This window comes from Canis lupus, chromosome 34 (genome assembly GCF_011100685.1).
Source record: "Canis lupus familiaris isolate Mischka breed German Shepherd chromosome 34, alternate assembly UU_Cfam_GSD_1.0, whole genome shotgun sequence".
In the NCBI taxonomy this organism is placed as follows: domain Eukaryota; kingdom Metazoa; phylum Chordata; class Mammalia; order Carnivora; family Canidae; genus Canis; species Canis lupus.
Genome location: NC_049255.1, coordinates 12,152,898 through 12,168,951, shown reverse-complemented (window position 1 = coordinate 12,168,951; position 16,054 = coordinate 12,152,898). Strand labels below are relative to the sequence as shown.

Genomic DNA, 16,054 nt, shown 5'->3' with positions numbered 1-16,054 from the left:
CCAGCGTCCCCTTGGGGGACGGCCTGTGGGCACCTGGTGAAGCCGGAAGTGCCATGGAGCTTCGACTGAGGGCTGGCGTGCAAGTGCAAGGTGGGACAGCCCCCGGGAGACGTGCCGCCCGAGCTGGGACTGTCTGGGCAGCCCCCGCGTGGCTTCCTCCGCCCTGTCCCGTCGCTAGCGCCCAGCACCCCGCACTTTCCCCAAGGAGCTGCCGCAGACATCTAACCCTCTTCCCTCCCTCTCTCGTCCCAGGCCAGGTACACAGGCCTCATCTTCGTGCACGAAGGCTGGCCGCTATGCGTCCACGAGAAGGTGGTGGTACAGCTGGCGTCCCTGCGCGGAGTCAGGCTCAGGCCCGGCGACTTCTACCTGCAGGTCACGTCGGTGGGGAAGCAGTCGGCCAGACTGGTTTTAAAATGTCTCTCCCAGCTTGGACGTGGCTCAGAAGAGGTCGCTGTCCCTGAGGCCATGTACAGCTGCGTCTTCACAGGGCAGTTCCTGGAATGGCTGAACGGGGAGCGGAACAGCGTCCCCTTGCAGAACTGCTTACTGACCTCAGGCTCTGCCGTCTTCCGCACCCCGTGGAGCAGTGTCACAGACCCCGTCTTTGTACCCACATTCACAACGGTCCTGCCCCACTGCCCCTATCCCAGGCCTGAGCAGTCATCGCTCAGAAGAGCCTCCAAAGCTCTGACTCCGGCAGCAGCTGTGGCCAACAACCGTCCCCGGGAGACCACCCCTCCCAGCCACACCCCGCCCCTGTCCCACTGCCGCAGGCATCCAGGGGGTGGCCAGCCCAGTCACCAACCTGCCCCAGGCGGCACTGGCTGGGGAAGCCCTAGGAGCACGTTTAGGAGCTCTGACGGAGGCCATGTCAGGGTGGGGCCCTCAGAGCCGGTCCCATGGGAAGGACCAAGAGGGATCCTGGACCCCACAAACAAAAGGGACGGCCCCCAGGCCCTCACTGTCTGTGAGGACACGGGCAGCCCAAGCTCCAGAAGGCAGTTGCCCAGGGACCCGGCCAGCACGGAGGTCAGACGTGGGTTCAGGAAGTCCTACATGGAGGCCCTGCGGAACCCCATGCCCCTGGGCTCCAGTTCTGAAGAGTCCCTTGGGGATGAGGCCTGCAGCACCCAGACCACGGGGTCCAGGGTAGTGTCCGGCCCAGCCCAGAAGGCAACGCCCAGTCCCTGGGGAGACTCCGTGGAGCTCCCAAGTCAGGAAAGACGTTCAGGAACCACAAGAAGCACCCTTCCCAGGAGGTCTCGGTCCTGGGACAGGTCCGTCAGGAGCTCACGAGGTGCCACTCGGCAGGCCTCCCGCCACTCAGTCAGCGCCAGGCTGGGAGGTCTCCTAGGAGGACGAGTTGAGGGCACCAGCAGTGCAGGCTCCAGCTGTCCGCCTTGCAGCACAGCCGAGAGTCCAGGTAACGCCCACCCCTGCCCCTTCCTGCCTCTTCCCCATCCTTCCCCTCAGTCTGTCTTCCTCGCTGCACTGTACCTTTCATCTGGTCGGTTGACCCAGGAGAAGCCTGTGTCCACATCCACATGGACAGGGCAGCTTGTCCCCTCCTGCTGACCATCCACAGCTGTGGAAATAATGTTCACATGTGCTCTATTCTTGCGGCTGCCACAACCAAGTACTGCAGATGGGGTGGGTTAGGACATTTACCTGTTGGTTCTGGGCTGGAAGTATGATAGCAAGGCATTGGCAGGGCTGTGCTCCCTTCAGAGGCCCTAGGGGAGGGTCCTTCCAATTGCAGGGCTCTCCCCACCCGCATCCAAACATCTTCTCCCCATATCTCTCTGTACCTCAACCCTTCCCCTCCTTTCTCTTACAAGGACAGCAGTCTTTGAATTCAGGGCCCATCACACACAGTTCATCATTCACATCTGCAAAGGCCCTTCCGAGTAAGGCGATGCTCACAGGTTCTGGGAGGAGACACATCCTTTTGGGGTCAGCACTCACAGCCCATGTAGTAGTCATACTCCTTTCCTGTGTATAAGTTAGATGCTATGTTCATGATCAATGACACTGGCTCCTGAGTCACACACCTCAAAGGCCTACAGAACGTGCTCAGCTGTCCCCGAACTATGAGATTCTCCCTATGTTGCTCTCAATGGACAACATGACTTGCAAGGAGAGTTTGCAGGGCATCAAGAATGAAAAGGAAGGAATGACAACCTACTCCTTAGGTCCAATATTCTCCTTGTTTGAATAAAGAAATGTTCTGTGATGAAGAAAAGCAGTGACTTTGGAGGAAGTAAAGAACAGGAGCCTTCGGAAGGAAGGGTTACCCCAGGCATCTGGGTGCAGAGAACAAGCCGTGGCTTCTTTGCAGAGGCACACCTGGCCCACCCACCGGCCCACTGATGGACTCGCTCACACTCCTGGATGGGCCTGCTGCTTGCAAAATGAGGGTGTCTGCTCCTGTCTGAAATTCTAATGGGATTTATACAGCATGGTGCACACGTGGATAGTCCTGCATAAAGTTTCCCGATAAAATTATTGGCTTAAGGTCAGCACTTTGTTAAGAACACTGTACTGGCCCCTGTAATTCAGTTAAAATTAAAACAAAGCAATAACTCCCTGAACATTGTTTCCAGGACCTAAACTTTCCTGTTTGTATTGGGCAGAAAACACGGTCCCATGCACCCTGGATAATGCAGTGAAAACTCATGTCTGCAGCTCGTCTTGGCGAGGAGATGGCCTGTGTCTTCCAGCAAAACTCACTCTGAAGTGTAACCAAGTCCATGTCTCTCCGCAGAGAAATGCCAGCTGCACAGATGCCGTCTGTGCACACTTGGGTGGTGGCAGCACGGGACACAGACATTTGACCACAACCAGGACACCTGGAGGCAGTGGGTTTCGTTCATATAAACCAGGTTTGGCAGCTCTGTGCATGTCGATCTCACCATCAGAGACTCAGTGTTCTCCATTAGTCGTTCCATCGGGGCCCCGGTGGACTTTGCTGCCTCAGCTCCAGAGACTATACGTGAGTTAGCACTGTGGGCTGGTGCGGAGAAAAGTCTCGTCAACCCTCTCTGAAGTTGGGAGTTCCCTTCCTGAGAGTGCTCTTCCCTGTTCCCTCCTGCTGACTGTCCAGAGCCGTGGAAGAAGGAGGATCCTGTGGAGAAGAGGGTCGTGCTTACACCCACAAGAAGTTGGATGGGGCCCCAGAGGTCTGAGCAGAAGGGCCTCAATGACTGTTCACCCAGTGAGTGGCCAGTGGCTTGGTGATACTGGCATTCCCCTCTATCCTTGCTGCCTGGACACACACAGGCTCCTGGAGTGCAGTTTGTGCTGTGGCCCTAGGCCTCATGTCTTCATCAACACAGGAAAATGCCTCAGCTGGGATCCTGCTGAAACCTAAGTAGAAAAGTAACAATTAGTGTACTTGCTCTTCCACAGCACAGACATTGTTTCTCTGTTCCAGCTGCTGCTCCTCTGGTCCAGCTTCTCCTCATCTGTTCCAGCTATTCCTCCTGTTCCAGCTGCTGCTTCTGTTACATCTGGTTCTCTGTTCCAGCTACTCCTCGATATGCTTCTCTGTTCCAGCTTCTCTTCCTCTGTTTCAGCTACTCCTCCTCTGTTCCAGATACTCCTCCTCTGTTCTAGCTACTCCCCCTCTGTTCCATCTGCTGCTCCTCTGTTCTAGCTACTCTTCCTGTTCCAGCTGTTAGCAGCTTCTCTGTTCCAGCTGCTGCTTTTCTGTTCTACCTTGTTTTCCTCTGTTCCCATTTGCTCCAGGTCCTGAGACTTTGCTTTGTCTCTTATTTAAATATAAAATCAACCTAATTTCAAAACAGTAAATATAGCACTTCAGTTTATGTCAAGATATCATATTCAGTCAACCAGTAGCAACAGACCAACTGTTTCTTGATTAGCCGCGTGAGCGTACTGCTTTTATTCCTGGCCATTTTAATACTGTAGCCCCCAGGACTTTGGGCCTCTCCTTTCATTGCTCCACAGTCTGCAAGCTGAATTTAGGAAAAGCTTACATGAATGACCTCAACTAGGAAGACGTCTAATAAGAATAGTGCACATGCACAGGTTATCTGCTCCCCCATCCATGTGAAAAAGCTTGGGGTCAGGGTAGAATTAACACATTAGAATATGTGGGAACCCAAAGATTTTACCAATGATGGTGATACATTCTAGAAAATATGGGAACATACATGAAAAATTCACTCTCAAGGATAGCGTACAGTTGTAACCAATCAGCTAGTGGTGGGACAGACAAAAGATGGTCCAGCACACAGTGGGATGAGACCCAGGGGAGGAAGGACTCTCTGACCCAGGAAACGTCAGGGATGAACCTCAAAAGCAGTTGTGCTGTGTGAAAGTGGTTAGACACAGGAGACCCCATAATGACCCCATAATGTCTACTTGTATGAATGGTCCAGGACAGAAAGTACATGGGTGGTTGCCAGGGGTAGGAGTACGGATTCACAGTAAACGGGCATGAGATATCTTTCTGGAAGGATGGAAATGTTCTAAAACTGACCTATGGTGATGGTTGCAGCACTTGGTAAAGTTGCTAAAAGCCTCTTAATTATACACTTAAAATGAGTTTTATTATGCATAAAATATACCTAATAAAGTTGGGCTTTTTAAATTATTTTTTAAAGTAGGCTTCCACAAAGTGTGGAGCCCAGCTTAGGGCTTGAACTCATGACCTTGAGATCAAGACCTGAACTAAGATCAAGAGTCAGATGCTTAGCTGACTGAGCCAGCCGGGTGCCTCAAACTTTCATACAAATATATAAAGAGTGCTGTGGGCTTCTCCAGTCCAGCTAGAATGAGAAAGCTGTTAACAGAGTTATAAGACATTAGCCCTGAAAGAAGTTTGGGAAGAGGCCAAGGGACAGGAAACCTAAGCCCAGATTGGTTTAGGGTGCCCCTCAGGGTCTTAGGTTCCAACTAGCTCTGGCCAAGATCATCCCTTCCCTCCCTGGGGTGACACAGGGGAGCATGGTCCCCCCCTTTGTGGGGTGATCCAGGAGAGCCCGGTCCCTCCTCCCTGGGGTGACGCAGGAGGGGGAGGCACCCCAGCTACGATGCCGCCTGCCGTCAGGGTGCTCCCACCCCTTGTGGAAATATTTTTGTGACACTCTTTGGGAAATCTGTGTGAGAGAATAAATTAGGATGACGTTATTCAGTATAAAAGTCTCATCCCCGAAGTGTGTTTAAGTAGTGAGCACTCTTGCTGCAACTGTAATGTTCCAATTTTATGTTTATTCATGCCCTACTGCTCAGGAACACACCTGTCCTGTAAGGTGTGCCACGCTGCTGTTCGCCACCAGAAATGAGACAAGTTTTCATGGGACCCCATATTTTGACACGATATTCTGCTTGTGTTTATGGCAAGCTGAGTAGCTGCCTTCAAACCAGAGAAACCCTTCATCTTTGACCAGGGGTCTTTCTGTCATCCAGCTAGGGTTGACGCAGACAGCAGCACCTTCCTCAAGCGTGATCCCAGCCAGGTTTCAGATGTGCTTGTGGATCCTGTGTGCCGCGAAGGAGGAGGACAGCTGCCTAGTACAGGAGCCGTGCCCAGCCAGGTTCCCAGGCAGCTGCTGGAAGTCAGCCAGGATCTCCTGCAGTCCGGGGTCATCACTCTCCCAGGTGAGCATGGCTGTGTTACTCAGTGCAGGTACAGCAAAACACCAGGCACTGGACACCTCCAGGGTGTCAGCAGACATGTATCTGGGCAGACATGTATCTGTGTTCTGGAAGCTGTTATCCCAGACCAAGGCACCTGCACAGTCGGGTTTCCTTGGGGGCCCCTTCCTCGTTCATAGTTGAAACATCTTTACTGTGTCCTCACATGGTGGAAGGAGCAAGGGAGCTCTCTGGGGTCTTTTTTGCAAGAGGCATGAGTCCCATCCGTGGGGCTCCACTCCTGTAACGTAAGTGCCACCCAAAGGCCCACCTGCTAGTATCATCCCACTGGGACTTAAGCTTCAACATAAGGATTCAGGGGGAACATGAACCTTCAGCCCAGAGCAGTGCCCATCGCCCTTTTATGTGAGCATAGCTGTCGCCTGCTTAGGTGAGTGGCAGGCCCTCCTCTCTTGGGAAATCTCACATCTCAGCCATTTGCAGACCTGAGCTCAGTGTCTCAAGCTTGAAGCCAGGTATGTCCTCATTAAGGCTGCCCTCTCACAATGCCCTCTTTCTTCAGGGACGCGAGATCACCAGGGGAGAGCAGTGGTGCAAGTCTGCACGAGGGGCCCGCTCTGGTCCAGCGCACACCCCTCCAGCGTCGAGCTGACCCGCCTGTTGCAATACCTCCACGGCATCCCCAGGTGGGATGGAGCCAGGCCCCCACCTTTCAGAGCTTTGGGGGTAACCCTGCACAAGCTTGTGTCCTCATGCAAGGGTCTCTGTGGAGCCTTGGGGGCCCCCTGGGACAGGGGCACCAGGCTCCCACCTGCCCCTCAGGCTTCTGCTAGCTGGCCCCACGTCCCACCTCGCTACTCTTCTCCAGGTCCCCCACGAATTCCTCTCCTGTCACCCTGACCTCTCCCCTGAATCAGAGCTCTGACATACAGTCTAGCCCGAGTGTTGTGTTGCTCTGCATGGGTCAGTACTTGCTCCAAGCATTATATGTGCACATGTCTTATACGCCACCTCTTTCTGGATAAAGACCTAGCAGATATAAACAGAAAATTTAGAATAAATGGGTCAAGAAATCTTACAAATGAGTACTATGGTACCCAGAATCAGCAAAGACTGATTCATGCTAAGTGAGAGCCTCACGCTCAGCTAGGCAATGCCGTGTGGCAGGAGGAAAGCATGCCAGCTCCTCAAGAGAGACTTGTCCTCCCTGGCATGGAATTCTAGGGAGCCATACCACTTGGATCCTGCATGATGACAATGGGTGACTTTCTCTGGAGCATGGCTTCAGATCTCTTCATGGACCAAGGACAGGGACAGGACAGTGGGAGTTAAGGATGGTTATAGTGTGTTATTTCATAACTACTTGATCCCATCAGATCCAAGCTTGCTTTAGTCAGCCCTTATGGCCACCAGAACAAGAGTCCCTGAGGTGCTGGGTGGAGGCAGCCATAGGGGAGGGAGTGTTGCCCAGCTGGCGAGCTCAGTTCCAACATCAGACAGCCCGGCTGGAAATCCCAGCTGTGCTCCTACTGGCCGGGTAGATGGTGCACCTCCATAGGCCTGTTTCCTCCCCATTGACCTGGGATGGTAGCTGCTGTCTCAAGGCTGTGTCAGAGAGATTAGAAATAATCTGTGTAAAGTACGTGGACTGAAGCCCAGAGCATCATCTTCATGATACACCCCATGATGTGATCTGACTCCTTGACAGTGACAGGATGCGCATCGTGTGATGCGAGCCCGCGGGGGAACACAGTCCATGATGCCCATCACGTGACCTCAGGCTCGTTGTGGCGCATGAACTTTCTGCTGGAGTTTCTTCTGAAGTAGCAGAGGTAGATTCAGTGTGGGAACAACCCCTTTCCTAGAGGGAGGCTCCCAGTTATCTGAGGGCAGTGGTTTTACTGCCTTTGGTTGAGCCTGGGATTTCAAACTTATCTCCCAGCACAGATTTCAAAATAAAAAGAAATATTCTGAAGAAAATACAGATTCATCCTCGCATTAGCTTATACTTTATAAGCCTTAGGAAACACCAAAACGCTAAGATATTGGCTTTTTCTTTCTTTTATGGGAGCCTCCATAATTAACTCAGGGTGATAATGGAGAGCAATCCTGGTGGATGAGGACGATAGCCTACTCAGCCTGGTTTAGCCATCAGGCTGAATGCTGTTTTTCCATTCCGCAGCAGAACACCAACTGTAGGGGTTAGGGTACCCACGGGGCGGGGGAGGGGGGGAGGCAGGGCCATGATTTGACTCTGGATATGTAGCCCTCTGCCTTTTCCACAGAAAATTCAGACAGCCCCACTCCCCTCCCAGGGGAGGGGTCTTCACTAGCTCAGGAGGCTCCAGGGGGAAGCCTTTGGTGAGAACATCCCTAAAGCATTAGAGCAACTCATGGTGGAACCTCCTGATTTGGCTGATTATTTCCCCACAAGCATCGTAATTTTGTTAGTCTCCTGATTGACTGTTGCCCCTTAAGGACCTGAAATCCACCCCTACCTTGTGGGGTGTGCCACATGCCTTCAGCTGTGACAATGACATGCCCCAGGTGCCAGCATTCAGTACCAGGAATAGTGTCCAGCAGTGCCTGGTCGTTTTCTGAAGCTGTCTTACAGGGAGCCACGTGTTCCTTATAAATGGACTTCCATCAACTCTCAGACACACAGTCTTAAAATCAGAATGGATCTTGGCTGTCATCCACCCAGTCTCCTCTGTAATCCACCACATACACAGGAGAACAGGCTGTGGTTCCTCCCCTCAAAGGGACACACCTGTGAACACCAATTGTTGCATCTCCTGGCATTGGACAAACCCACAGTGCCGGGAGGGAGCCGCAGCCTTGGCCAGGGGTAGGGACTCCCAGATGTGCTCCGTGTCCTTGAGGACGGTGAGTGTTTGCAGGCAAGAAGGGAAGGACATTGTGAGCAGAAGGAAGAGCACATACAAAGGCGCAGAGCAGCCAGTCACTTTCTGAGTCAGGCGGCAGGTGTGAGGACTCCATGTGTACAGCGGGTGCCCGGGGCCTGAAGGCTACGCTGACTTCAGATGGAGAAGTCTGTGTGGTGCAGGAGGAATGCCATGTGAGGCTTTTGCAGAAATGCAGGCCCAGGGTGTCTGGGGCAGGTCTGCACAGGGCCAGGGGCCCCAGGGGAGCCCAACTAGGTGAGCCAGCCAGCTCCACCCACCACCAGAAGCAGGCAGAGAGAAGCAAGTTCGGTCTGGGTGGCCTGGGGGCATTACTTCCCATCTTCTCCTGTCTAATCCTGTTCTAGTGTGAACTCTGAGTCAGTGGATCCACCTCAGCCAGCCTAGGTGGAGGGTCCAGCAGGCCTCTGAGCCTGGGAAGCAGCTGTTTACTCTTCAGCCATCCCCTGCAGCAAAGCTGCCAAGTGGATGAGATTGGTGGAGGAGAACATGTGGGTCTTGAGCCCCAGGCGTTATTTCCCATGCTGCACAAGCCAGTGTGGCAATGAGACCTAGTCCTACCTCTGAGGCCAGAAGCAGACCTTGAGACACAAATTCAGGGCCACGGCAGAGGAGATTGGGGTGAGGAGACATCAGGAGCGGGAGTGTTAGGAGAGATGCAGGACCTTCCGAGAAAGTGGAGTGTTGAGCCCAGCTCCTGAAGCACCACCCGGGACCACTCCCAGAGATGTGGACTCTGGCGCTTCAAGCCACGTGTGTCGCAAAGCGGCTTCCGTGGCAGAGGAGGTCTGGGCACAGAGCTGGCCAGCTGATGGAGGAAGTAAGATTTTCCCAGCCTCACCCTTCCTGCGTCCGGCTTTGACACCAGGACACCACTCCACCTTCAGTACGCTAGCTTCTCCAAGACACACACCCCTCAGAAGCATTCCTTAGCAGTCACACCCAAAACTGAACTCACCCAACTGTGAAGCACACTTGCCCTGGGGCCAGGATATGGCTTTGACGCGACACGTGGTTCTACCTGCTTTGTGTGCACGGGCGGTCAGCATGCCGGTGTAAGGCCAGCACGCACAATGTGGCTGAGGTAGAGTGGTAGTTAACCCCAGGAGGTTGGGTCAGATACATCACCTGGCCCTAGCCTGTTATTCTGTCCTACTTAGGACTAAAGCTTACAGTCACGATCATAGGAAGGGACAGAGCTTTCCAGCTTCCGAGGATGCTCAGCTGTCCTGCTGTAGCTCCAGAAGTGTAGCTGAGCCAGATGATGGGTCCGGAGCTTGGGTCTCGAGAAGAGCCAACCGCGTTGTGTTCTCGTGTGCTCTGAGTCGAATTCCACATCAGATACAGCCCCAGCAAGCAGACTAGCACAAGGAGGCTCCGGGACCTCTGCCCAGTGACAGGGCCGTGGGTGAGAGAAAGCAGCCCCGGCCAGCGCAGACAGGCAGCCAGCTCTGCTTGCCTGGAGAGGCCGTCAGGCAGGACTGACCCACACAATGAGCCCAGCAGCCCTGTCTGCACCCAGTAGGCAGCTTGATTCCTCAGGAAGCAAAAGGTTGATGTGTGTCAGAAACTTGTAGACCCAAGGCCATCTGGGTGAGGATGTCTCACCAGAGATGAAAGAGATTGTGCCTGCAGTGTTTAACGCTGTGTGTCTCTCCCCAGGAAGGAGGTGCGGGAGCTGGGGCTGGTCATCCTGGTGGATGCTCGCAAGGGTCCGGCTACTCCTGCACTCTCCCAGGCTCTGGCAGTGCTGCAGGTGAGTCAGGGTGACTCCTATCACTGGGGCGCCAAGCATTCAGTTGGGGCCACGAGGGGCTCCCTCATGGGCCAGGAGCAGCTGAGGGCAGCCATGCCTGCACTTGCCCCCAGCAGGAATCTCAGGATGAGGTGAGGGTCCCAAGTGTGGACATGGAAAGTAGCAGAAGAGCCCTGCTCCTGCACCCCTCAACAATGTTCTCCCCCACAGTCAGCCACAGTGGCCTGGAAGGAGCTTCCTGCCCATCTCCTAGGTCACTACTGCAGACCTTCAAGGCAGGGCCAGCCAGGACCAGCCCATGTGGGCATGACTCCTGCCCCCCCAACAGCAGTCCCCATCTAGTGTCTGACCGAATCAGAGTGCAGGGTACACAGAGCACGTTCTCAGAACAGAGGCGTGCATGGTATGGAGAGGACGGCCCCGTACCTCTGGGCCAAGGTCAAGGGAGGTTGTTTGACAGGTGTGCGGTCACCCCAGGAAGACCTGATGGATTCTGGGTCATGAGTAACATCAAAAGGGAAATGGAGAGTCCTTGGAACAGGAGAAACGCCGCATCAGGATGTTCCAGGGACCCAGGGCCAGAGGGAGGCTGGAGAACACTGAGGCCTCCTCAGACGTGTGTCTGTGGGGGCCCGCATGTGCCAAGGGCTGTGATGGAGTCTGGGGTCCCACCTTGTCCCTCTGTTTGGTCTCTGCTGAAGGCACCAGGCACCATCACTCTTCTACCCAGATTCCTAGTTGAGGGATGCCAAATGGAAGTTCTTTGAAGGGAGGACTCAGAGGTGGAGGCTGGGGCACGTGGGGCTGCACTCAGTAACTGGACAGTAGAGTGTGAGGAAAGGACAGCGGAGCCCCCAGCAGGCCGGCTCTGCAAGGGGTGGCGGGGCTTGGGGAGGCCGAGGCAGCCAAGGTCAAGGAGCCTGGGGAGGGAGGGTGAGGCTCCTGTCAGGGGCATCAGGGCTGTAGAGGGCTCTCAGCAGAACTTGCTGGGACAAACAGGCCCTCAGCTGAAGGGATCCCAGTGCAGCAAGTTAGTGCCTCCAACAGGGACAGGCAGGTCTGACAGCCACAACTTGGTTTCCATGAAGCACTTCGGACACACACATGTCCCTTATTACATTTCCCCTGCTCTCGGCCACCAGCCGTTGAGCTCACAGGTCGGCAGCCAGGATGTCATCCAGTTCAATGCTCATATTCAGCTTCAGTTTTCAAATTCCTTTGAGATTCTGGTTTTTCTTAAGCATGTGCAGTTTTATCAACCAGCAAAGCCTGAGAAGTTGCTGGAAGTCTCCTGGGAAAGGAGGGGGATGGCTGTTTCTCAAACAGATTTGGAAGGAATTCTGTTCAAAGGAGGAACTGCAGGACGTCCTCTGAGTTCTGAGAATTTTCAGAAAGAAGATGTTCACTCTGAGGCCTGCTTGGAATGTGCACGTGGACAGGAGGATAAGGTGTGTCGGTGTTTCACACGCATGTTCCTCAGGAGCCAAGGTTTAACCTGCTCACCGCACACCAGTCAGCACAGCGCTGGAAACTGCAACTCAGGAGAACGTAGCACCTTCCTCAAGCGTGACAAAATTTAGAAACTCTATATTTAAAAGGGCAAATTTTATTATATGTAAATTATAACCAATAAACTTGATTACATTAAAATTTACAAGGGAAAATAATTTTCATTTAGAGCAAAGACAATTACATTTTATGCATTCTAGGTATTTGGGGAAAAAAGCAGAGCAGAAGTAGCACCTCAAAATTAGACAGTTCTATTAAGTCAATGAAGTTAAAAATTACAAAGCTAATCGGTATTTCTTTCTTATTTCAGAATACATCTCCTCCCATAATTCATAGTATTGTGCTGTTGGTGAATAAAGAATCAGCATTTAGGCCTGACAAGGATGGAACAATTGAGGTAATGGTGTTAGACCCTCAGCATTAGATATGATACTGAGTGATGCATAAAATTAAATATTAAGATACATATATAAGATAAAACATATAGAAAATTCTATGTGAACTCTGGCTGCATCCATATAAGATCCTGAAAACCCATCACCAAATCCTTAAATTTTTGCAGAAGCCCTATAGAGCATAATATCAGAAAACTTTTAAAAATCTGATTTTTCTTCTCCAGCTCGTTTGTTTTCTCTCTTCTTGCTTCTGTTTTATCTAAAAACTCTTTATTTTGCCTTAATTCTTTTTTTTTAAAATTTTTTATTGGTGTTCAATTTACTAACATACAGAATAACCCCCAGTGCCCGTCACCCATTCACTCCCACCCCCCGCCCTCCTCCCCTTCTACCACCCCTAGTTCGTTTCCCAGAGTTAGCAGTCTTTACGTTCTGTCTCCCTTTCTGATATTTCCCACACATTTCTTCTCCCTTCCCTTATATTCCCTTTCACTATTATTTATATTCCCCAAATGAATGAGAACATATAATGTTTGTCCTTCTCCGACTGACTTACTTCACTCAGCATAATACCCTCCAGTTCCATCCACGTTGAAGGAAATGGTGGGTATTTGTCATTTCTAATAGCTGAGTAATATTCCATTGTATACATAAACCACATCTTCTTTATCCATTCATCTTTCGATGGACACCGAGGCTCCTTCCACAGTTTGGCTATCATGGCCATTGCTGCTATAAACATCGGGGTGCAGGTGTCCCGGCGTTTCACCTGCATCTGTATCTTTGGGGTAAATCCCCAATAGTGCAATTGCTGGGTCGTAGGGCAGGTCTATTTTTAACTGTTTGAGGAACCTCCACACAGTTTTCCAGAGTGGCTGCACCAGTTCACATTCCCACCAACAGTGTAAGAGGGTTCCTCTTTCTCCGCATCCTCTCCAACATTTGTTGTTTCCTGCCTTGTTAATTTGCCCCATTCTCACCGGTGTGAGGTGGTATCTCACTGTGGTTTTGATTTGTATTTCCCTGATGGCAAGTGATGCAGAGCATTTTCTCATATGCATGTTGGCCATGTCTATGTCTTCCTTTGTGAGATTTCTCTTCATGTCTTAATTCTTGAAGGATATTTTGCTAGATACAGATTTCTGCCTTACAGTAGATTTTTGTTTGTTTGCCCGACACTTTAAAGGTGTTCTCTTGTCTTCTGGCTTCCATAGCTTCTAATGAAAAGTTGTTTTGTAATTTAAATAATTGTTCATCTGTGGAAAATATCATTTTCCTTTGGTTACTTCCAAGATTTTCTCTTCTTTTCAGCAAATTGTCTATAATGTGACTAGGCATGGCTTTCGACATCTTTATCCTCTTAGGTTGGGCTAAGCTTGAATTTTTACATTTACGTCTACCAGCAAATTCAGGAAATTTTCATTCGTCATTTTTTGAAATTTTTTTTCTGCCTCATTCTCTCTTCTCATTCTACAATTACAATTATACACACTGATATTGCTCCATAGGTCTTTTTTTTTTTGTTTTTCACTCTTTGTTGCATTTTTATTTTTTGCAATTTCAAGAAGTGACAGTCTAGAAGTTTTCTTTCTCTTTCTTTTCAAAAACAACTTTACTGACACATAATTCATATCCTATACAATTCATTTATCAAGCCAAATCAATGATTTTTAGTGTATGTGTGGAATTGTGCAACTGTCCCCACAGTCTAATTTTACTTATTTTTTTTTAAATTTCTGTTTAAATTCTAGTTAGTTAACATACAGTGCAATATTGGTTTCAGGAGTAGAATTTAGTGATTCATCACTTACACACAACACCCAGTGCTCATCATAACAAGTGCCCTCCTTCATGCCCTCCTTCATGCCCATCCCCCATCTGGCCGCTCCCCCACCTACCTGCCTCCATCAACCCTCAGTGTGTTCTCTGTTGTTAAGAGTCTCTTATGGGGACAACTGGGTGGCTCAGTGGTTGAGCGTGTGCCTTTGGTTCAGAGTGTGGTCCCAGGGTTCTGGGATCAAGTCCTGAATCGGGCTCTCTGCATGGAGCCTGCTTCTCCCTCTGCCTATGTCTCTGCCTTCTCTCTGTCTCTCTCATGAATAAATAAATTTTAAAAAACCTTTTAAAAAAAAAAGAGCCTCGGGATGCCTGGGTGGCTCAGCAGTTTAGCGCCTGCCTTCTGCCCAGGGTGTGATCCTGGGGTCCTGGGATCGAGTCCCACATCAGGCTCCCTGCATGGAGCCTGCTTCTCACTCTGCCTATGTCTCTGCCTTTCTCTCTCTCTCTCTGTGTCTCTCATGAATAAATAAATACAATCTTTAAAAAATAATAAAAAATAAAAAAATTTTAAAAAGAGCCTCTTCTGGTTTGGCTCTCTCTTCTCTCTTTTTCCCTCTTCTATGTTCATCTGTTTTGTTTCTTAAATTCCACATATAAGTGAAATCATGTGGTATTTGTCTTTCTCTGACTGATTTATTTTGCTGAGCATAATCCTCTTTAGCCCCATCGACATAATTGCAAATGACAAGGTTTTGTCCTGATGGCTAAGTAGTATTCTATTGTGCACATAGACCACATCTTCCTAATCCATTCATCAGTTCTTGGATATTTGGGCTCTCTCCATAGTTTGGCTACTGTAGATAATGCTGCTATAAACACCAGGGTGTAGGCATCCCTTTGAATTAGTATTTTTTTATCCTTCGGGTAAATACCCAATTGTGCAATTACTGGGTCATAGGGTAGCTCTATTTTTAACTTTTTGAGGAACCTCCATAGTATTTTCCAGAGTAGCTGCTCCAGCTTGCATTCCCACCCACAGTACACGAGGGCTCCCCTTTCTCATATCCTCACCAACACTTGTTTTTTCTTGTGTTACTGATCTTAGCCCTTCTAGCAGGTGTGAGGTGGGATCTCATTGTGGTTCTGGTCTGCATTTCCCTGATGATGAATGACGCTGAGCATCTTTTGTTCACGTGTCTGTTGGCCACCTGGATATCTTCTTTGTAGATATGTCTGTTCATGTCTTCTGCCCATTGTAATCAGATTATTTGTTTTTAGGGCATTGAGCTGTATAACTTCTTTATGTATTTTGAGTACTAGCCCTTTGTTGCATATGACATTTGCAAGTATCTTCTCCCATTCTGCAGGTTACCTTTCAGTTTTGCTGATTGTTTCCTTTGCTGCACAGAAACTTCTTATTTTGATGGAGTCCCAATAGTTTATTTTTGGTTTTATTTCCCTTGCCTCAGCAAACACATCTAGAAACAGGTTGTTATGGTAGATGTCAGAGAAATTATAGCCTGTGCTCTTTTCTAGAATTTTTATGGTTTCAGGTCTCACATCTAGGTCTCTCATCCATTCTGAGTTTATTTTTGTGTATGGTGTAAGAAAGTGGTCCAGTTTCATTCTTTTGCATGTTGCTGTCCAGTTTTCCCAACACCAGTTGTTGAAGAGATGGTCTTTTTTCCATTGGATATTCTCTCCCACTTTGTTGAAGATTAGTTGAACTGATAGTTGAGGGTCCATTTCTGGGTTCTCTATTCTGGGTTCTCTATTCGTGTGTCCATTTTTGTGCCGATACCTATTTTGATCACTACAGCTTTGTAATATAATTTTTTAAAAATTTATTTATTTATTTATTTATTTATTTATTTATTTATTTATGATAGTCACACAGAGAGAGAGAGAGAGGCAGAGACATAGGCAGAGGGAGAAGCAGGCTCCATGCACCAGGAGCCCGACGTGGGATTCGATCCCGGGTCTCCAGGATCACGCCCTGGGCCAAAGGCAGGCGCCAAACCGCTGTGCCACCCAGGGATCCCGCTTTGTAATATAATTGAAGTCCA

General features: G+C 50.1%; 1 protein-coding gene across 1 annotated transcript in view; it reads left to right on the top strand.

Annotated features, from left to right (window-relative positions):
• PLEKHG4B (pleckstrin homology and RhoGEF domain containing G4B) overlaps window positions 1–16,054 on the top strand; it is a 70,530-nt gene that overhangs the window by 39,088 nt on the left and 15,388 nt on the right. The window contains exons 3-7 of the mRNA XM_038583393.1: window positions 253–1,426; window positions 5,437–5,628; window positions 6,188–6,311; window positions 10,212–10,305; window positions 12,125–12,211. Coding sequence (XP_038439321.1) covers window positions 253–1,426; window positions 5,437–5,628; window positions 6,188–6,311; window positions 10,212–10,305; window positions 12,125–12,211 — 1,671 coding nt within the window. The remainder of the gene's footprint in view (window positions 1–252; window positions 1,427–5,436; window positions 5,629–6,187; window positions 6,312–10,211; window positions 10,306–12,124; window positions 12,212–16,054) is intronic.